Source organism: Lepidothrix coronata, unplaced genomic scaffold, assembly GCF_001604755.1.
Source record: "Lepidothrix coronata isolate B3197 unplaced genomic scaffold, Lepidothrix_coronata-1.0 Scaffold5, whole genome shotgun sequence".
Taxonomy (NCBI): Eukaryota; Metazoa; Chordata; class Aves; order Passeriformes; family Pipridae; genus Lepidothrix; species Lepidothrix coronata.
The window spans coordinates 740570-763996 of NW_016690185.1; the positions used below are offsets into that span (position 1 = coordinate 740570).

The 23427-nt window shown below is 43.2% G+C and overlaps 1 protein-coding gene across 3 annotated transcripts in view; it reads left to right on the plus strand.

Annotated features, from left to right (window-relative positions):
* The window catches only part of SOBP (sine oculis binding protein homolog), a 116453-nt gene extending 93519 nt beyond the window's left edge, over positions 1–22934 (plus strand). For all 3 annotated transcript variants that reach the window (XM_017829084.1, XM_017829105.1, XM_017829094.1), the window contains 2 exons: positions 4690–6644; positions 21505–22934. In XM_017829084.1, coding sequence (XP_017684573.1) covers positions 4690–6642 — 1953 coding nt within the window. In that variant the 3' untranslated portion in view covers positions 6643–6644; positions 21505–22934. The remainder of the gene's footprint in view (positions 1–4689; positions 6645–21504) is intronic.
* The last annotated feature ends 493 nt before the right edge of the window (positions 22935–23427 follow it).

Sequence of the window (23427 nt, forward strand, 5' to 3'; positions counted from 1 at the left end):
AAGAGCGGTCCTAGAAGTGTTTTCCAAGGGAGATGAAGGTGCGTAGGGGATCTGTTAGCACCTTGCAAGTTTTGACCCTTTATCTTGGTAACGTTTGCACTCCTTGTCAGTCACACCACTACTGGTTCAATCTCCTGTTGGGTAGAAATGTACAAAATAGTGGCTTTGCCTACATTTGTTAGGAAATGTCTGAAACTCAGCCCCGCTGCATTTATTTTCTTCATGGGTATTCCTGCCTCAGTTCCTTCCAAAATACCTGGCCGTGCCTCTGCTGCTGTTGAGGTCAGGGACAAAGCTCCCACTGACTCCAGGGTGAGCAGGGCCCAGCATTAAGCAACAGACCCAAAGCCAATGGATTGCATTAAAGAGGAGTCTCTTAATTGTTTTCCACTGGTGCTGGGTCAGACCCTCCAAACATGATTTTACAGCATTAATGCTTGTGACTAATCCCACTGAAACCCAGGGAGCTGCCCCATGTGTGAGCACTACCAAATAAAATGTGCAGTGTTAATAAGCACTCTGCAACAGTTTAGCTCTTCTCTTGGTTGTACTATGAAGGGACAGGATGAGGCAGGAAAAGGGAAGCAGAAGTAATACATGAACAGAATGATTCTGAGCTGGTTGTGAAGAACAGTGATGTTATATCTGGAATGCAAGTACTTAAAAAAATAAGACATCAGCTGTGTGTTTTACAGATAAGAAAATGTTATTTTATTGAACGGAAAGATATATATGTTTCACCTATCACATCTGAACTAATCAGTGTAGGCTTTTAGAAGAAGTCTGTAATTACTCTGAGCACGTCATTAGTTATATATAAAATGAATGATATTGCTCCGTTTTATTACCTCTAGTGATATAGCCATTTGTATCATAAATTAATTGACCTCATCTTAAATGATCAATTCTGCAAGACAGACTTGATTCATTAATTCTTAAGTGACATTTTTTCTCCTCCAGTAATTTCCTCTTCAATGTGGGGACTGTTTTTCTGCCTTTTATTATGGTATTATGAGGCATCATATTACCTGCATATAACATGCACTTTTTATCCTTTTATCTTAACTAAGCAGCATAGACTGATTGCTTATGTAGGAAGAAAGAAAGGAAGAAAGAAAGAAAAAAGAACGAAAGAAAGAACGAAAAAGAAAGAAAGAAAAAAAGAAAGAAAAAGAAAGAAAGAAAAAGAAAGAAAAAGAAAGAAAAAGAAAGAAAATAATGAAATGCATGCACATAGTAGATAGACATTACTCACTGATATTAGCAGCAACACTTTGAGATGTTGCATGAAATCAATGAGATAGTTATTGGATATTTGGTCTCTCCAGGATATTCAGAGGAACAGATTTGCTGCCTTTAATTTCTGTGGCTTTAATTAATTTTATCTAGTGATAAAATATACAGAAGGGTCTGTGATCAATATATGAGTGAGGCGGGCGGACTTCAGAGTTTCTTATTCCTCAGTGAATTATTGAAAACAGGAGAAATCAGTAGAGAATTTCTAAGCAGGATTTCTAAATATTTTACCAAGGAAGAGAAAATATTTGTCTAGCCAGGAGAGATACAGGAGCCCACTGGAGATAAACAAATCAATACAGCAATAACGCAGTGAAGTGTTTCAGTGAATTTTTCAAATGATAACTAATAAAATTAAATTATTAGAAAATATGCTACAATTTGGGGGGGGCTGTATTTCTCTTTCAGTCTGTTTAATTAAAGTCATCGAGGGGGCTCTTCCTAGAAAGATAAGGAGGCTGGATTTATTCTCTCATATTTCTCAGTTGCTTCTTTGGCAGTGGGCTTACAAGGTGGCTTGCTTCCTTGGCCCAAAGAAAAGGTAAGTCTTCACTGCAGCTGCATCTGAAGTCCTGCTCCATCTCTTACTGCAGACACCCCTGGGGTCAGTTTCCTCCTTGTCTTTGCCCTACAAACAGACAGTGATGGGCCAGCGTGGACTTCAAACTGCACCAGCCTGCCTCAGGAACTGTCTGGGAGCTCCTGGTACCTCTTTGTGCAACTCCTAGGGTACATGTGGAGACCCCCTGCCTCTTTGCCAGGTCTTGGGGCAAGAGTGTACCCTGCAAGCGGCAAGAGGAGGGCGGTGGAGTACATTCTGATTCCAAACATTCAAAATAGATAGCATTTTGTGGCTGCAACAGTGAGCTATTGAACAAAAATTACTTTAAAGAAAATTCAGGAGCTTTACTGAGTTAAATAGTACCTTATTAATGTGCGGTATAGAGTCACAAATTCCCCTTATGTCTGCTTGAAAAACAGTGGCAAGCCAGAAAATTTTAGGAGGTCGATTAGAAGATGTTTCCATCCTGTGTGCTGACTTGCCAGATGGGTGGCAAAACCCATACCCGTGCCAAATACCCAGGACGGTTCAGTGCTCGCTGCTGTGTGTTTGCACTGTTTGCAGTGATGGGTTGCTCAGCTTCAGTGCTGCGTGTGATGGTCACTGAACCTTCCTGTGGAGAGCAGAGAGCGAGCTGATGCCCGGTAAAATCCAGGAGCTGTTGGAAGTGGGGATGTTCCTCTTTGCCCTGCTTGATGCACTCCTACTTTCCCATCTGCCCCACACCTGGGGGGATGCACCACCCTTCAGTGCATTTGACAGCCTTTTTGTCCGCATATTTGAGGGTGCGACATCATCACTGTGTGCTCGGTGCAGGGCTGGACTTGTTTGTAATGCACTGGGAAATTTTCTTTCTTGCGTGGGGCATCGTGGTGGAAATATACCCTTCCTAATGCCACATGCACTGAGCAGGACCAGTACCCCCTGTGCTTTGTCTCACAGGGCACAGTGTTTGTGTGCCCAAGCTAAAAATCTGTGCCCTGCATTCGTAAACTTCAGGGATGACTTAATAGTTGCTACTTCTTGATTGCTACTAAATTGATTATTTAGTTTGATTTAAAGGTTGGGATAAAAGAGAGGGAATGTGTGTATGTGTGAGTGTGTGAAGAGGGGGGGAGGGAAGGCAGGAGGGAATCAAACAGCAACCTGACTGGAGAACCAAAAGGTTGAGAAGTTAAATGGGCTAATAGCCATAGCATATAGTGTGTGCGTATGTGTGTATATATATATATACATATATATATATATATATATAAAAGATATATTACTGAAAACTCAAGAATGTCACCACTGTTTATATAAAAGGAAAACTGAGAGTTAAATGAGATGAGTAATCAGATGCCCAACATATGTTGTTTTGAATTGTTTATATGGCCAATAGTTATTAAAATTAATTATCCTTTTAATGCAGTCTTTTCACAATCATAGTGTTCTTTGGGGTTTTTTTGGAGGGTTGTTTTTCTTTGTACAAAAGATACGGTCATTTCAAAACAAGCTAATATGAGCTATTTGGAAAATGCAGAACAAATAATGCCAGGATGTATTCTGACATGGTCATAGGCTCAACATGCTGATAGAAAGCACTAAAAGTCTCTGTCAGTGGAGTATTTTGAGAACTAATGTAAATGACAAAAACAGGGGGGTTTTGTGTGTGTAAAATTCTGTCAAAAAAGTGAGGCACTGCAAAATCTGACATCTGTTTATCTGTTTATAGCTATGGCAAGATTACTCATATTAATTCTTGTTTAAAATGCCATATGAAGGAAAGGCATTTGTGCAAACAAGAGTCATATTTGAATTGTAGATCATGTCTTCACCATCTGTGAGAGCTGTTGGTGTTGCAAAATTAATGTGTTAATGAAATCACAATAATTTCTCTGAAGTAATGGATTCTGAAGCCTAGAATGACTATTTTTTGAACTTTAGTGTCTAGTGGCTTACAACTGGGAAAACCTTTCACAGCTTAATTAGTTCTGCAGCCTTATTTAAAAAAAAAATTGGCTATGCCTCCACCACACCAATAGTAACACAGAAGAGGATTAAATGAAAAGCAGAGAAACAAAACAAAAATGAGCCTGCAGTGCAAACTTTTTGCTGTAGTATTTGAAAAGTTGCTAAACAGGTCCTTGCTTGCCAAGAAGTTTTACTCAAAGTGACTTGTACACAAGAGTGGGCAAACAGCTCAGAAAATAATTCCAGCTTGCTGAAACATCACAAATTGGGACTTTTTGAACCTTACACAAATACCCTGACTTTTTCCAACTTTCTCCTTGGAACAAAGGGCAAAGAATGAATGATGCTTTTCGCTTTGTGATGCCATTTCAAAATATCACACTCTTTCCAAGTTATTATTTGATACCCTGAATAGAATGCTATATGTTACTGTGTCCTGCATTTTAGCAGAACTGGTTTGCATTAATTTCCAGCAATTTTCTGAGTCCTTTTCCAGTTGTCACACTCCTTGTATAATATGGCATCTCAGATGGCACAGGCATGCATAGTTTACCACTGAGAAGTAATCACAGCCATTCTCATATGGATTTTGCATACATACATATGCATGTTATAACAGTTTATACCAACTGAGGATTCTTCTCTGTGAGATATATTATGCATTGTGTAAGGTAGAACTGAGATCATGGGAGCCAGAAAAGGGAGTGGCATTCAATTTCACCAATATGTTGGAGAAAAAAAAAAGTGCAGTTTTCAGAAATGTTACTTTTTTTCCTATTAGAAAAATAATGTATTTAACTGAAAAATTATTTTTAAAATAATGCTATGAAGAGAAGATTGCTTTTCTTACCTGATTTGATTTTATTACTGTGTTTTAGGTATGTGACTGGTGTAAGCACATAAGACACACAAAAGAGTATCTGGATTTTGGGGACGGGGAAAGAAGGCTTCAGTTCTGCAGTGCAAAATGTCTCAATCAGTACAAAATGGACATTTTCTACAAAGAGACACAGGCCAATCTTCCAGCTGGACTGTGCAGTACATTACATCCTCCAGTTGAAAATAAAGCAGAAGGCACTGGAGTGCAGCTGCTGACTCCAGATTCTTGGAATATACCACTAGCAGATGCTCGGAGAAAAGCCCCATCCCCAGTGTCTGCAGCTGGCCAAATTCAAGGTCCTGGACCATCAGCGTCTACCACTGCCTCTCCGTCTGACACTGCCAACTGCTCTGTCACTAAAATCCCCACACCAGTTCCCAAACCTATTCCCATCAGTGAGAATCCAAATATTCCACCAGTTTCTGTCCAGCCACCTGCTAGCATTGTGCCTCCAATTGGTGTCCCACCTCGCAGTCCTCCGATGGTGATGACGAACCGTGGGCCAGTTCCTCTGCCCATATTCATGGAACAGCAAATTATGCAACAAATCCGTCCACCATTTATTCGTGGGCCACCTCACCATGCCTCAAATCCTAACAGCCCTCTGTCAAATCCAATGATTCCTGGAATTGGTCCCCCACCAGGTGGTCCCAGAAATATGGGTCCCACCTCTAGCCCCATGCACAGGCCAATGCTTTCCCCTCATATCCATCCTCCCACAACACCTACCATACCTGGGAATCCTCCTGGCTTATTGCCGCCTCCTCCTCCTGGAGCTCCTTTGCCCAGTCTTCCCTTTCCCCCTGTCAGCATGATGCCAAATGGTCCTATGCCTATGCCACAGATGATGAACTTTGGATTGCCGTCCCTTGCCCCGCTGGTGCCACCCCCAACTCTACTAGTGCCATATCCTGTCATTGTCCCTTTGCCCGTTCCCATCCCCATTCCCATCCCCATCCCTCACATCAATGACTCCAAACCCCCCAATGGCTTCTCCAGCAATGGTGAAAGCTTCATTCCGAGTACCTCCAGCGAGACGCCTGGGGCAAAGCCAACCAACAGCTCTTCATCTCCTCGAGAGTCAAAGCAAGGATCATCTAAATCCTCTGACTCATCGCCGAGCTGCTCGGGCCAGTCCCTTAATCAAGCTCAAGTGCTTCAGGAGCACAGTAAAAATGAAGTTGTTGACTTGACTGTCAGACCCAGTAGTCCAGTGAACAGTAAGTTTGGTTTCCCCAGTGTGCTACAGGGTCCACAGGACGGTGTGATAGACCTAACAGTAGGCCACCGGTCTAGGCTGCACAATGTTATCCACAGGGCTTTACACACCCAAGTGAAAGTTGAACGTGAACCTAATAGTGTTGTAAATTTGGCTTTTGGTAGCTCAGACAAAAGGAACTGCAGTGACTGCAGGGACAACTGCAGCCCGGTTGACTCAAAAACATTACCGTGCAGTGATGGAGCTCACTGCTGTCCCGTCTCCTTGGCATCTGGCACGCCGGGACTGGAAGCTAGTGCAGCGGTGTGCAACGTCATTGTGAATGGCACAAAGAGCACAGAGGGTTCCAAGAACCTGGAGCTGCCCCAGGAGCCAAAAAAGCCCCAGCCTCCAGAGGAGCTGGTGGTGAGTGAGCTGGAGTCTGTTAAGGAGAACAACTGTGTATCAAACTGCCTCCTCGAGGGAGATGCTGGCAAGAAGACTGGGGAAGAGCCCCTTGCTGGGGGAGACAAACAGGACCCAAACCTTAACAATCCAGCAGATGAGGACCATGCATATGCTTTGCGGATGCTGCCCAAGACAGGTTGCGTTATCCAGCCTGTGCCAAAACCAGCAGAAAAGACTGCTATTGCACCATGCATTATCTCAACGCCAATACTCAGCACAGGGCCAGAGGATCTGGAGCCACCATTGAAAAGGAGGTGTCTCCGAATTCGAAATCAGAATAAGTAAAGGTTTGTGTAATCGCTACTGCCTTCTGTGTGAATAGAATTGAGTATTTTCAGGTATGAGGTCAAACCCGTGTGGGTGTGGCTGTTATGAAACAAAAAGATACAAATTCCAATTTATCAGCACTTTCAGAAAACTATTGGTTTTTGTGTTTTAATATTGTTCTTTGTGTTGTATTGCATCTGTACTTGTCAGTCCTCCATCCATCAGTAGCCTCATTACACTTTTGCTCACAGAACATTTCATGATGGTGCTGGCTGTGAAGTTATTGTGCTGTGTATGTCAAAGTGAGTGGTTTTCTGCCTAGAATATGGTTTAGGTCTGGGCCATTAATCTGCTTACTTATTCCAGCTGAGTTACACAGCAACTCGAGCCTTCATGATGATGATTGAAATTGCCCTGCAGCATAGCATAGAGCAGGACAATGCAGCTGCTTCCCGCTAGCTCAGATCCAATGGATTTAACAAATGGTCATCTCCAGCCATCTTACTTTGGTCTGCCTCCAGACTGCATCCTGGCTTTCTGCTGCGCTGTTCTCTCTGAACAGCAGTCAACTCCCTCTCCCTGTGCTTGCCTTCCTCATATATTGGTGCCTAGGGACTGCCTGCTGTTTGGGACCTGCATGCTGTAGCTTATGGCAGGAAAACCTCTGCCATGGGGCTTTACTCCCTTATCTAAAGTACCCAAGGCCTTGGGTGTAAATCTCCTACCTTAGAAAAGCAGCTGAGGTTTCCCCCAGCCCTGCAGTTGGTATGTGTGTGTGGTTCCTGGTAGGGCTGCAAAGCAAGGCAGAGATATTTTAATATATATCTGATGCTTCAAAGTTGTGAACAAGAAACTGGTAAGGAAACTTCCCTGTCCGACCATCCAGGAGTCACTCTTGCAGTCACCCTTGTAGCACGTGAGCTGGGATCGAAGTCTCTTTGCAGCTACACACCCCACACTCACACAGACCGGGTTTCCTTACTGGCTTGACCCCATGTTTCCCATAACAGAGTCTCAGACATCCAGATTCTTAAAATAATTTAGTCATGGTGCAATTTCTAAGTAACAAAATAACAGCTCAAGCTGGGTGTTTCTGAGGAGGGACCCAGAACAAAAGAACCCCTGGGCTTTATACTCTTACAAGTCTAAAGGCGGGAGAGTCTGGGGGTCATCGGCTCCTGTGGTGTCTCTGAGTGTCCTGCCCCTGGTTGGTCCTCATGTCTTTGTTACACAAAGGGTCGGCAGTTCATGGCCTCTTGCCTGGGGCGAGGGCTCCTGAGGTCCAGAGCTCAACCTGCGGCTCACCCTGCAGCTGCACACTGAGCTACCTGCCCTGAAGGTATTCTTTAACAAGATAATGTAATTGCAATTGTTTAGATTCACAAGCATGGAGAGCTTCTTTCAGGAAAAGGGGAAATAGTGGGTGTTTCAAGAAATCTGTTCAGCAGTAAAATACTGATGGCTTGCCGGATGTGGCTTGGTGACATGCCAGATTTCATTACAATCCATGAAATATTCTGCAGCCTCCAGTAAATCCCTGTCCCTGGTAGCACAAATAGTGACTGCAGTGGTGTTTGGCACCTACAGCCATAGACAGCAGCAGCATGCAGTGGAATCTGGGCCATTGTAATGTCTCCCTGCTTCATCAGTGCAGGCTAATTGCACCATCAAAATATATAGTATAGTCAGGACTCTCTTTTTATTTGTTAACACCGCATCCCCTGTGCTGGTTGCAGTGCCAGAAACATTGCTTCTCTTGATCATAAACTATTTATTTTCTTTCTTTGGTGGAACACAACCATTATTCTTTGCTGTCAGCATTTGCTGACACATTTAAAAGATACGTTAGTAAGAACAGAGGACATAGTTATAGTTAACATCCTTGGACTAATAACCAACATATACAATAACTCAGTAGTCAAATGGATATTTTAAATTGTTACACATTCCTAGGTCCTACTAGTGGGGATCCCTCTACCCCCATATCCTGAGATATGGATGGACTAAATGTCCCTCGGCAGTGAGATCTTTATTGCAAACCTCAGTGTTACCTCTGGAGCTTGAAAGATTCTCTTCATAAATGTACGCACTCTTCTATCTAGGAGTAGTGATTTGATCTGGTGAGAAGGCCACTATTTGGCTGTATCCTTTTTATTTAATTTTAGGAGAGCCATGATTAACCCTTTCTTTCCCATCTTATTCAAGCTCCTCATAGCTCTTTCAAGCCAGTGCTAGGACACTCGCACATTTATGTGCTTATGGTGTAGACAAAGACAGGCTGGTTCTAAGCATCTATTTCTGCTTGCCTGGACCATCCAGACTGCAGCAATGCCATTTTGATGAGGTCCCAATCCCAGGAGGAGTTTAATGTTTTTCAGAGTCAGAGCTTAAAATCTCAGAGAGAGTTCTGGCTTCACCGAGTTATGTATTTTTGCCTGTTGATGTGATTATACACGACATAACTTCACAGATAGTATTTGACAGTGAAAGTGGGCAAACTGAACAAGCTGCATTGGAAAGACAAGAAGGATGCTTTATCACTCAGTTACTGTCCTCAGCTCTTTGTATTCTCTAAATGTCAATAACTGCCACTGTGGTTATCCTCAGGAATAACCATTTTCCCATTCACTGAGAGTTTTACATATTCCTTTGTCTCAGTGTGAGGGTTAACTTACAGGAAAGTTTTCAGGTTGCCAGGCAAGATTAATCTGACCCAATACAGACATCTGGAACAAAGACACAGCTGAGCTAATTGTCTAAATTCTCTTTAAAATCAACCTAGAGAAGCAGGCATTTCAAGAGACAGCTGAGCTCATCCTGAAGTCAGCAACTAAGACAGCTCAGACAAATTGTGCCCTAGGAAGGCCTATTTCTCCCTGCTGTGAAGAAAACTTAGGGTGACTGGCATAGACATAGATGTCCCCATAGACACATGAAGTTAAAAAGCCCAGCCTAAGTGTCTGCCGTACCTCTGGGGTTTGTGCAATAGCATAGCATGGCACGGTGATGACTATTAGTTAGTCTGTGTTTGTCCCCTCCTTCCTCCAGTAAAAGAAAAAAAGCAGCCTCTAAGCAGAAGAGATGTGAGATCAGGTCCTTACGTGCTTCAAGGGAAAGAAGATACCCCAAATACTCTGTAGAAATAAACAGCATGGTAACCATCTCATTCCAGTGGGTACCGCAGTGAAACGTGGGTCGGTTTTGAGCCTCTCAAGCACGCACAAGTGATTTATGCAGTTCTGATGACTGATTTGAGGTGAGGACCCTGTGGTTTCATGCAGAGCCCTCCTTTCACTATTGCTGGTCATAGCCAGTCTGGGGGAGCAAAGGGGCTGCTTAGATTTCCGCTCTCCCTGCCTGTTAAAACTGCACAGCACTCAGACCTGTCTGTGTCTATGCAGAGGGGGTAAGCAGGGGGAGGAGAACATTGGTGCAGCCTCTTGCACTGCAGCCGTGACCTCTGCTGTGCCCATGGGTTAGTCCCTCCTGCCAGGAAGCATGGAGGTGAAACCCTGCTCCTTGGGCTGTCCGGATGTGGGGAGGATCCCTCAAGAGAGACTCCCAACTTCATAGAAATTCTGATAAAATACAAGGAGGGCAAAAACTGCACCAATAATTGTGTTGACTTCGACCCTTGGAGGTTTGTATTGGTTGCACTGGCCACACTAACCTGGGAGAAAAAAAGTCCAGCAAATTCTCTTTTTCTCTCTTGCCTACCCTAATTGGAAAATCTGAACATATTGCCCTAATGTGCAACTTTTCCTGAATTTTATTTCCCATCAAATTGTATGACAAGAAGGAAAATAGCCAAATATTTTTATGCTAGAATTCTGGACAGACAGATTGAATTCATATAGTAGCAACATGGACTCTCTAAAAAGGAATCAAAGCAAGCATGACCTTTTTGGGCAAGTCGACAAACTCTAGATTATTAAATGTACCAATTACTTGATTATTAGAAGTGCTAATCAACAACATAATCCTTGATGTTTAAGTTTAGTCTCTCCATCAGGATATGGACTGTCAAGCTGATCTTGCTTGATGCAATTTGAGGAACTAGCAAAAGATGTCTCGGTGCCAAAGTCCTACTATGATAAAGGAATGAAGCTAGGGAGAATATTCTGTTGAGTGCTATTTTTTCAAGTTGGAGCAACGTGAGTTTCTAAAATTAGCAGTGTTAGTGTTGCCTGCTACATGCTTTATGTCCTGATGGGATCGGTTTTAACCCTCCAGCTTTGATGTCGAGGTTTCCTAAAGCAAATAAATGAAAACGCTGACATCAGCTTGTATTTAACATGATAGTTATGATAAACTGAATTAGAAAATCAAGCGGCAAATGCTAAACTCACAACTAGCTTCTGTGTATGTGTATGTGTGTTGGCTAATCCTACTTTGGGGACAGAAGGGTAAGAAAAGGAAGGAATTTTTCTGCTTGTGTCAGCAGAACTTCTTCCAGAAATAATGGAAATAGTAGCCACCTGCAGAGCCAACCTGTATGTCCTGGGGTCAGCATCTGCTGAGTTACAGAGCAAACCTTCATCTGTCTAGTCCATGCATTGTAGTCGTAAAAATATACAACATGCAGAACCACTCCAGTTCAGGGCAGAGGTAATCTATATCCCACTGTGAGCTCCTCTGCCCATAAAGGTCCAGCACAAGATTTCCTGCTCTGGTCAGGATTCCTGAGGCAAGGGGCATAGCTATTAACCTCCTTTTCTGCCCTAAGAGACTTCTTCTCTCCCCTGTCACTGTAACATCCATCTACCAAAATCTTACTCTGCCCTGCTTGCTATGAACAGGACAGAATTTGACCTCAAAGATATACTTGAAAACAGATTTTCTGTATTTAAACATATTTCTATGCTAGTCATCGTTATTGACACACTATTATGGGCCAGAGATTTAGCTAATTTTAACTGAATATGATTCCACTGATGCTAAACTAATCTAAATCAACAGAGTAATTGGACTCATACACTTAGCACCTATTCTTCTGCTTCAGAAGTTTTCCTTCACCTAGCTTCTTATGAGCCTACAGAAATTTTCCATTTATCCCAAGGGGGAGAGGAGAGACTGCTAACACCACTAAGTGTTAAACACATTTGCTGGGAACTGAGGCTTTGCCCTTGGGAGCTGCCTGACTCTAGCAGTGTGATCTTATGTTTCAAAACCACCTATGTACCTTCTCAGATATATTAAATCAGAAAAAGGATTTCCCAGGGAAAAAAAAAAAAAGGAAAGAAAAAAAAGATTCTCAAAATGGTGAAGTATAAAATGACATACTTCCAGTGTAGCTTTCAGCTCCCACATCTTGCTGCCGGGGTGTGGGAGTGCTAACTTCCGTCTCAGTGGCAGTAAATAGCAGGCTCGTGGTATGCTGCCATAGATCACTGCACACTCTTTGAATCAAAGGAGCAAGGACTGATTTCTGATGGGCTCCTCCTGCTTTTCTATAAAACCTCCTAGGGCATGTGTTTCAAATATGAAATCTGATTCTTGACCCCAATTTGGAAAATAACTACACCTGGTCTGATCTGTAAAGGTAATGAGCATTTAGGGCTGTTTGCAAAGAAAACACATGTCTAGAACTTCAGACAGCAAAAATGATCATAGCTCGATTGACAGACCCACAGAAATCTGCAGAACCTGTAACTCCTGGAGACTGTAGCCTACCTGACAGCTCCCAGGACCTGAGACCCCTGACTTCAGAGATCATTTTGGTGCTTACTTGCTGTGATTAGTTTTAATTGTCTCATGAAATTAAAATTATTTGAACTGAACTAAGCATCCAATCCACACCATTCCCTAAGCTGGTACAACCCACATTCATTTGAAATGATGAGTTGCTCGTAATACTTTGCCAGGCTTTAAAGACTAATCAGGCACTTTCATACATATATGGTCTAATGCTCTTCTTGTTTAAGTTGTTTCAAGGCAGATTTGGCTGTATTCGAAAGTGTTAATATTGAAACAGCCATATGGGGAGACTCTAGCTCCCCCATTAACCTGTTCTTTTGCCATCTAGCTACTGAAGTCAGTGGCCCAGGGAAAGTTTATAGGGGGGAAAAAACCACAACTCATAATTAAATACAGAGTCCTTAGCAATGAAGACCATAGTAAAACAGACAGGCACTCTTGTAAAAACGTCATCTAGAAAACAATTGCTTTTACATGCAGAGGCCAAGATGCTGGACAGGATGTGTCTGATTGCCACTGAAATCTGGTAAGGAGCTAAGCACCTCACAGTCTTTGTGAAGCTTGACCCTGAAACATCATGGCCAACTTCAGTGCAGAGCAGTGAGCTCTGAACAACTGTGGGAAGCTTATAAAGTATTTCTCAGTATTATGAGCAATGAAAGTGGGAGAGAAAGGAACAAAACACTTTTGAGGACTGTGGTTGTGAAAAAGTTGGACATACTCAAGCAGTGAGCCATAGATTTTAAGATAAAATTAAATTTTTGTTAAAAAAAAAAACGGTGGAAGATTGAAGCAAAGCAGAAGTGAAATTCTTTGAGTAAGAAGTCAGAAGGAAATTAGATGATGGCAAGCAAGCCTTTCTGAAGCAATTTTTGTTTCCAGATTACCTGCTGAGCCTCTCCTGAATCTTTTATAGGTCCCATAGAGTAAAACAGGCAAGTTAAGCATGTGCCTGGGTGCCCCCATAAGTCAAGGCCTCATGGCTGAGACCTACTAATCATGACCTTATTTATAGTGTTTTGATAATGAGTTGCATTGCACTCCTGAGACCGGAGGTTATGTTTGGAAGCGTGTGATCATCTCGTGAGAGCCGTGAATCAAAGTAACCTCTAACATTTTGCAGAACCCTCAACTATTTAATGTTTGCTTCTACCATGAAAATTACAGCTGATTAAATATCTGGGCTTGGTCCTGTTCAGTACTGGGTGCACTCAGTGCTCAGTGCCTTTAATGCAAGTTGAAGGCCCTCGGAACATTCTGGATCAAGGTCCTGCCTCCGACTCCTTTGCATGGCTTTACTTCCCCAGACACAGCTTTGGCTTCTGGAAAGAATGGTATTCCTGTACAACATGTGTCTCACTTTGTAATGATATCCACCCTGCAGCTGGCTTGCTTTTCCAAGTGTTTCTGAAACATTGCTGCCTTAAATTCGAGCCAACCTTAAATAACAAATTTTCTAGAGGTAAAGAGGCTGGACTGCATTTACCGAGAGGAGACCCATGCTCTCTGTTGGGCTCCATCTTTCAGTCCCAGTTTTGGACTCTCATGCTGTGTAATGTAATCAACTTCCATTGAGGGACACATTAAAAAAAATAATTTAAAAAATAGGGGGTTTAGGGGTTGGGTAGTGTTGAGTGAAATAACTATGGAGTTCCAACCTCTCTGGAAAGATCTGCATCCCATCATCAGGCGACTGATATTGAAACCTATGGTTAGAGCACTTTTCAGCTATTTATTTGGAGCCCGTATGGTTAAATGTAAAACTTTGTGTTGTCTGCTTATGCTCCAAATATTTATAAGGTTTCATGAACCACTTATGCTGCCACTTGTAAGTTATGTATCCAAAAGGAGGAGAAAAAGAGCCCTTTCCCACAGGAATTCTCCAACAGAGAGAAGCTTGAACATGATGAGAAAAGATACATGATGAAGTCATTGAAAATTTGAATTTGGACCCTAAATTTCACAGATAATTAAAATGCCAATTCAGTTTTATTTGAAGCAGTTTATCAGTTATTGCTGAAATGTTCTTCTTGGTGGTAAACAGTATAGTTCCAGTTTTCTTGAGGTGGGAAACAGAGAAAATCTAAAGCAATGGTTGGGTCCAATGCAGGTCTTTCAGTATCAAGCAGTGCTGGTGATAAGGGGGATTCTCTAAGGTGCCCAGCACTGCACTGAGGTCTATGACAGGTCTCACTCACTTGCTCCCTATGTGTTCTGGGGGTTTCCTTTTCCTTTCCTCACAGTATAATCTACATGACATTTTGACCACCTGAGCATGCCCCCTTGCCTTCGGATGAGCCTTAGACTTGAAAGGAACCAGGATGGGGGCTGTGAAAACCAGGGAGAAATGCCACAGAGATGGTGCCAGACATTCAGTCCTGAATGGTTAGGGATGGAGGGTTTGTTAATGGGAAAATGGGAAAATATTGATTGCTTCCTGATAGATGATGCTGAAATTTGCAAATGCTGATTCTGAAAAAAAAAAAAAGAAAAAAAAAGTATGGTTACTATTGTTGTTGCAATTGTTATAATTTTGTGACCCACAATAGCATTTCAGGTTAAAAAACCAGACCCAAGTGTAACCCAGGTGAGGGGGTGGACTCTCAGAGGGAGGTATGGGCTGTGGCTCAGCAAGACATCCACCCTCACCATCCTCCATACCACTACCAACAGTTAATCTGCCTTTTTCTGGCTATTTAACTGGTTTTACTGGAGAGATCAACTTGAATAAGAAAATTGAGAAGCACCTCAGAATAGCCAAAAGCCTAGTGGTTTGGGCCCAGAGGAGGCTGCTGAAATTCAAGCTGAAGTTTCTATTCTGATTCAGACAAAATCGGAGGCTTAAAGAAGGGTTATCACATCACAGTGGTTGCCTCTTTTCAGGAAAGGAGAGTAGAAACTGTCTGGATTTGGTTTGTATTCTGTTTCAGCTTTTATGTTTTGAGGTTGGGTTTTTTTTGTTTTTGTTTTTGTTTGGTTTTGGTTTTGTTTGTTGTTGGGGGTTTTTGTTTGCTTGTTTGGTTTTTTGGGGTTCTATTTTGTTTTGGTTTGGTTTGAGGTGTTTTTTGTTGTTGTTTTGGGGTGTTTTTTTGCTAAAAGATCCTTGCAAAGTTTCATCTCTGTTCGAGCTTAGAATGGGAAAATTTGTTGAAAATTTGGCTTGTTTTTTTTTCAGAGGAAAATCATATATTCTACCACGTCTGCACATCAGTGGGGCAAAACAAACTAGTTACCAGGCTGCCAAACACACTTGTTCTGCACTAACTGGAGGGCGATGGGCTGCCTTGTTTTTGTGGAGATATACCCAATTATCCTAGTGTAGATCAGGACTGGCCCTGGCAAGCTCTGTGGGCCACTATAGTGGTCTGCTATAGGGTACACTCTAATCCAGAGATTAGAAATCCAGAACCATGGAGGAATTTTCCACTTTGCATGACCCATGTGCATATCTCAAAGTGCCCCAAAATACAAATCAGAGACCTCCTGTCAGTAAAAGCCTGGAGAAAGATGGTGTCATGAGACTGGGCAGGAGGATCCGGTTGACATTAGTTTTGCCTTTAGTTCACACTGAAAATGAAGGAGATTTTCATAAACTCACTGAGCAATCGTTCTACAAGAGGCTAAACCACATGAAACTTCTTTGATATGGTGAAAAATTATAAGAAGAGACTATTTAGAGAGGCTTTCAGGAGATTGCTACTTTGAAAAGAAGAATGTGGTATAGACAGGGAAGGAAAGATGACAACAGCAGGGAAACCAGACAGCAACACCGATGCTGGAATCTGGATAACAACCCAGATGCTCATCTTAGCCTACCAAGTCTGGTCTCCTCTGCCTTCCTCCAAAGCTGGTGGATATAGAGACTCTTACCAGTTGTGTTTCAGAGCACTGAACACAGTGCCTGCTCTGGAGCACCCCAGGCTGTGGAAAGGAGAATGAAGACACTGGTCCTCTCCTGTTAAAATTCCTGAACCTCTACCACTGCCCTACCTGTAATGCAAGGAGAGGAAAGGTGAAAGCAGACTGATTCAGTGTTGATCTGCTTTCCCAAAAAGCTTGGAAGTGATCTGAACATGAGGAAGTGAAAATTTAAAACGCTGTGGCATGGGCTCCTGGTGGCAGCTGTTCTGCCCAGGAGAATCCAAATCTGAAGGGGAGAGGAGGTGCAATGCCCCTTGGGTCTGTGCAAAGCAAGTGGTATGGTGAAGCTGTGTTGCTGCCTTCTGGTACAGGGAGGATTTACAGCAACCCAGGCCATTCTCCTCAAGTATATGTCTGGTCTCTGCTGAATTTAGGTAATTCTATTTCCACTGGTTATGAAGAAGAGCTGCATGCTTACCGAGGCTCTAGACTGTACTCCTATTTTGTCTTTATGGAAATGTATAATGGAGGAAAGAGGCTCCTTTTCCCTTTACCTTATGCTGTATCCCTATCACGGAGCCTGAGGCTGGAACAAAGCAGTCAAGAGCAGACTCTGCTGTTATATACCTGGGGTTTGAATGATGGTCACTGTTTTTGAAAGAGGCAGAGAAAGCTCCATTTCTATCTTGTTTCTTTTCAGTGAACTGGCTGTCTGGTAAATCCAGAAGCATGGACCCCACATTTCTTTGGTGACTCTCAGAGTCTCTTCCACAGTCAAGATTCCTTTAGTCCATCTTTTTGAGAGATGATTTTCCTTTGGCCCATGCAGGAGCATGAAGAAGAGCCTGGAACTGTATTTCCACCATTTCCTTGCTACATAACAAGGTCATGGTGGCATACATCACTGTTCCTGACTTCACCAGCTAGTTTCAGGGTTCAATTTAACATGCATTGAATAAGTTTAGTGAGAGATGGTCCTAACTGTACCAGCAAGGAGTGGAATGTAGATGTAAACTGGTGAAATTTCCCCAAAAGCTTTTCTAGGAACTGATGCAGTAAAGCAGGAGTCAGCATACAACAGACCTTTTGCTTTCCAGTTCATCTTTCTCTCTCAAGGTCCTTCCCTGTCTACAAGGCAACTGTATGTAATTGCAGACATGGTGCATCCCTGCAACAATTCAGTCACAGAGCTGGGGGTGTCCTTACTACTTCTGCCTAGGCATAAAAGGACAGCAAATCCCAGGGCTCTTCCCCAATGCGTTTCTTAAAGTCACAATGTCTGCTCAGTTTACATCTCATGTTTCAGTAGGTGGGAGAGCCTGAGTTTAATAGTTGACCCAAAGCTGAGGATTCTTAGTGTACAAGTTCAGAGCAGAAGGAAATCACCACCTTTGAAATCAAGAGTTGGTGCATAAGGACTCTGCTTCTTTTCCTATTTGTGCTAAAGGTCTCCCCTGACTTTTGCAATGTGGCATCCCTTCAGTCAGCTCATGGAAAGATAAATCACAGAGTATTGAAAGGGGAAGGTTTTAATGAAGAAGCTTGAACTGCTTTAAGAATTGCTAAAAAATAAAAAAAAAAAATAAAATATATTGCAGAACTATTACAAGTAACAGATGATTCCAGAGTGTTTCCAGGGCTGAGCTTGCTCCCATGCTGACTTTAGCTGCACTCTTGTGGTTTATCTTCAGAGCAGTTTCCCTGAGAAAATAATTGCAGTGCCTCTACTCTAGAGCCGTGCATGTCCCAGATGAACTAGGCCTCTTTTAGCACGTCAGCATTCATTGTCTGGGTGAATTAAGTGCTGTGCTAAATTATAGAAACTCTACCATGCCAGTCCACATCAACAGTTGCCTCAGCCTCTCCCACCCAGTCTCTAATTTTTCCTGAACAATAAGATGTGAATTTGGAGATAGAATTCAATGGAGTGTAGAATGAGGGGGAAGCAACCATGGAAAAAACTGGGTGTGGGTGTGGGTGCGTGCATGTATCCAAAACCATGTCAATGACTTGGCCACCCTGAGGGGGCAGGACATCACTGGGGAGGACACTGTGTAAAAGCAGCTATTTCTGGTGGCCATCACTGCCAGCAGGAGCATGCTGCCATGCTTGGCACCTGGGGCAGTGTTAGGAGCAGACACATAGGGATTAGTGCTTGGGCGTGAGGGAGCAGAAGAAGGACATTCCCCTGCAGCTGAGCTACCCAACTCCTCAGCATGGAGGGGGAGTGAAGCGAGGAGCACTTCTAGCACTTGGCTCTACCAAGCAGGGCCAAGCTTCCCACCGCAACAGTCTCAGGGGCTGCACAGGACAAAGGGCTGTAGGTCTGCAGCAGCACCTGGAAAGAGCTGGCTAGCTGCAGAAAAGGAGCAGGGACGCTTGTGGGGAGGCTTTGCCTTAGCTGCCAAACTGACCTGCCATGCTCTAATTCTATGTTGCTCTAGCAAGGATTTAAATCCTCATTTGTCAGGGCATCAAGCAAAGAGGAAGCTCTGTGTGGGTGCAGCCTATGTCACAGCTGCTGATTGCTCAGCCTCCGAGGGCACCAGTGCGGTTCTCACCTATTTCAGGGAAGCACTGCATCACTATCTGAGCCCTCATAGATGAACCTTTAAGTCACCTGCTTGAGCTGGGTCATCATCCAGTTGCATTATTCTCTTTCCCCCCCTGCACTAACAGTAGGCCAGAAATGAGCCTTCCTTCTTACTGTCTCTGTCATATCTTTCCTGCTGCCTCTTGGATTGGAACTGCAGCCTCCCTCTGACTTCTGTGTGGGCTTTCTACCCAGAATCAGCCCAGCCCTTCTTGGTTTCGGAAAGCAAGAAAAACCCAGTATGTTCACCTCAGCACAACTCACATAAGCTCAACTCCATGGCTTTATCTGTATGAAAATTCTTCTTTTGTGGCTGATGCAATTTTTCTGTCTGGTCAGCAATATTTGATGTGTGTTGAAGGCAGGTTCAGATGGGGTGAAGAGCATATGTTGCTCTCCTAAAAAATAATTTGGTTTTTTTGGGGGAGATATAAATAGCTGACTTCACTGTGCTGGTCATCCACACTAGTGTTGGCACGAGGTGCATGACATCAAACTCTGAAGCAGTGATGACTAGTGCATTCTCATTTCTTTATAGAACTTTGCATGCTATGCCTGATATGGATTTTTATTCTGTCACTTGATCGCTACAAAGATGCATTCATCAAATGCAATTACTGCCATATGACCCAGTCAGTGGGGAAGGTTCTTCTCACCATTCTGCACTCTCTGTTACACTGAGCCTATCCGCAGTAGGGGAAAACAGACAGAACTTACACAAATAGATGACTGCTCTAGGCAGAAAGCATCAAGAACCACTGAACTTCTTTATGCTCTCCCTCCCAAATCATTTACCTGTCTGTGCTATGCCATGCCATTTGAGACTGGTTAGTGAGGGATGGAAATTCATTTCTGTCAATGTATGGAAAGAGAGGAGCAGGCAAAATACCTGAAGTGCAAAGTGAGGCTTCATACAGACATTACGGGTTTTATTTTCTCTGCTTCCCTTGTAAGATTTCAAGCCAAAGAAGTGACAGAAAGCAGCTGTGTACTTTATGGGGAATACTTAGTAGGTGGATACATCCCAGTTCTCAGTCTAGTTCTTGTTCACAGTTCTCTGTGCACACAAAGAGGCTCATCTTGCTAGGCACATTGGCTGTAAGTGCAAATGTTACTCCTTAACCTAGATGTAGTGGTCTCCGTGCCCTGGCAGTTTATGCTGGTCAACATATTCAATGTGCCTTCCAGTCTCTGCTTTGAGAAGGGTGGAGGTTTGGCAATGGGATACAAGCACAGTGTTGAGAGGGATTGCAGAGGAGCCAGTGTGAAGGGGAGGTTGTGGAGCAGACTGAGAAGAAAAATGTTCCCCAGCACCAAAATTAAGGCCGATAAGTACTTCAGAGTTTCAATCCAAATCTGTAGGGGACAGCAGATCCCATCCAAGGAGACAGAGTCCAAAGCTCACTGTGTAGGGAGAAAGGACGGTCCCTGCCAGGTAGCCTACATGGTCAACTGGCAAGGGAAGCAGAAGCACACGAGGCAATGGTGTATCTCCCTATAGCCCCCAGGCATCAGGAGCTTATAACCACCTGCATGTCGTTAGTTGCATTAAATTGATGAGGTGATTTGGGTTTTCAAGAACATGATTCCAAAGATTCTCGTGACCCTGGCCTTCACCACTGGCTAAGCTCACCTTATTTTAGGGGAGATATCTTGCAGCTTTCTGAAGACCTCAAATCATTAAAGCTGTCTTTACTCCATTATTGTTCACCCAATCAAAGCACTGGTGGGCTTCAGAAGGGATTTGTCTGAACTGGTCCTATGGAATTAATCCATTCTGTGCCCTAAAAAAAATGAGAAAAGAAAACAGAAGCAGTTAGAACCCCACGTCAAATAACAGGAGAGAAATGGACCTGGAAATGACGACCAGGATACAAAAAGGGAACAACTAGAAGGTTAAATCCTTTCCCTAATTCTGTAATCTGCTCTAGCAGGATCTGGAGGGTTTTGTTGTGGTCCGTGGAAATATATGTGTTCAACATTGAAAATACCAGATCTTGGCAATCGTTTACCTTAGTGAGAGTAATGCCTACTTCTTCTTTGGGTCCTAAAATGCCTTTATTTTAATTCTGTTTGTCATGCTAGGCAGTGCCAATCATCATGCTCTGCTGGTTGTGACTCCCTGGTGCTGTAGCTGTTATGGTGGTGGTACAAGACAAGTTGCAGATCATCCCAAGGGAAGACTGAGGAGGCTGTGGGATACTTCAGGCTGACCTCACTCATAGCAGCTTGTTTTACTGTGCTGAGCATACACTTCTGCTTTATAGGACTATGGATTTGGGGAAAGGCCAAGAGGGGCATCTTCAGTTTGCACACACAGCATAAATAGTTCCTACAGATTTAATTCTCTTAGTGGGAGATGAGTATTTACATGACGATGGAGCTGTCTCTGGGTACTGTCCCAGTTTCCTCATGAGACCAATCAGCCCTGTGGAGCCACACACCAGCTCGTGCAGTGTGTGCCTCTGGGGAGCCCTGGCACATCCCCTGTCCCATCCCCATCCCAGGTGCTGTGGGATCCTCATTCAATTGCTTCCCCTTCTCTGACTCCAGTTTCCTGTCTGTGCTGTGAAGAGAGCAGTACGTTGCAGCTCTGTAAAGCTTCTGCCTCATCCTGTCTACTTGTCCGGTATGAGGCTTTGTGGAATGTGAGCTCAGATAGTGCCCCACCTGCCTGCAATGAGTCTCCTGCCACTTGCCCTGACCCTCTCTGCTTGTCTGCTTTGCAGGAGCACTTGCTGACAGGGTACCTTGCATGGAGAAAGGGAGCAGAGCAAACCATGTCACTCCACCGAATGACGCCAGCCGGTCCGCTCACCACCCCCTCTGGCTAAAAGTCCAAGCAAAGAAAGCAGCTTCCTGTCATGAAGCCCCTCCGAGGAAGCCTCGGTCCCACGGGTGCCTTTGACCCAGAAGACAGCACATCATGGACCTACACAGTGTGCTCAGCATTCCTGCGACCACCCTTCTTCTCCTCTTGGAACGCTTTTTCCTCTTGGTTTCTTGCTGGGGGGGATTTTTCACCCAGGTTTCAAAAACCACACGGACCAACATAGGTACTTTTCCCTCACTGACTTGGAAGTTCAGATATTTGAGACTGGACAATGATATGGATTTTTTTTTAAAATTTTTTTTTCCCTTTGAAAAACTGCTGTGGTTTTGCTGCTACACTAAGAATCGTGATTTGCATTGTATGGTTTTGGACCTATTCAAGTTTTGATGGGGGAAAGGGGTAATACTGGAGTGGCCACACTTCAGAGTCATCTCTGTCCTACCCATGATGCACTTTTAAATGAAGAGTTAGAATATTTTATTGGCTAATATGCTTTCCTTGTTATTTTTACAAAGGCCACCTTTATCCTTTCTAATGCCATATTTTCAGTGTTACACTTTTATGGCTTTTAATTTTTGATTTGACAGATGTAAGAAGCAGCATGAATAGTTTATACTGTGGTTTTTCAGAGACTGAATGCCAAGAGAACTCAGTAAATGTTTATTCTTCTCAGCTTTCTCTTTAAATTCCCCTAAATAGCGCCCCATTTGGGAACAGAGCAAGAGTGTTGAACTAAAGACCAAAATTCCCTCAAGGTGTAAAATAATCTGAGGGGAATATTTGCTGGGCGTCACGAAAGACTTGGATGAAATTTCAACCCTGATGGTTTTCAGTGATCCAGGAAGGCAGTGAGACAATCTCTCCATATGCATAGCCCTTTCATGATAATTAGAATGGTATGGACAAACCAATGAAAACAAGGGTAAAGTGAGAAAGATCCCCCATGATTCTGTTTCACTGTTTGCTTTCTCCTGTCATGGTTAAGAGAAATGTGCAATTTGATCCTCAATCAGTGGGTGGAGGATAACAGGGTAGAATTTACTTGTGTGCACTTGTACAGTTGTAGCCAAGAGTCCAAAAGTACACTAGAGCATGTTATACTGGCACTGAATTGGTAAGAGAGTCGTGGAGTATCCCATTCTGACAAATAAAAAAAAAAAGCAAAAAAAAAAGCCAAAAAATAAAAGTAAAAAAAAAAAAAGCAACCCATAAAAACCCCACAAAAATCAAAAAGAGAGAAAAAAAATCGAAAAAAAATATTTCAGATCACCTTGTGATTCAGTGTAACTGTTTACTAACTCAAATAAAGCAATTGTTCACTCTTGAGTGTTCAGAGTACACCTTTTCTATAAGGCTGCTGCGGGGAAGTGAGGAGCAGTTTGCAGGAGCAGTGTCTGCGTCAGCGGTGTTGGGAGCAGGGCAGCAGAGTCAGTTGAACCAGAGCCTTGTAGTGATGGTGCACTATGAGCACTATGTATATACTGTATTTCTATATTTTCCTTTGTACAGTTTCACTTAAGTCAAGCTACTGTTTTACAGGTGCTCCTTATTTATTAGAGCTGTGAAAGCTTGGAAATCACACCGGGCGAGTAAGCTCGCTTTTTAAAAAAAAACAAACAAAAAAAAAACCAACAAAAAAAAGAGGGGTGGGGAGGGAATCCAACAACTCCTGAGTCTAAGGAGAGAGCTCAAAAACATCCCGATGAAACATCTTAAGGAGGGCAAGAATCTGAAGCACCCTCAGAGTGCTCTGCTTTCCTTTTGGGCTTGCAACTCTTTTCTCTCTCCCTGACTGGTGTCAGATTTATTAAAACAAAAT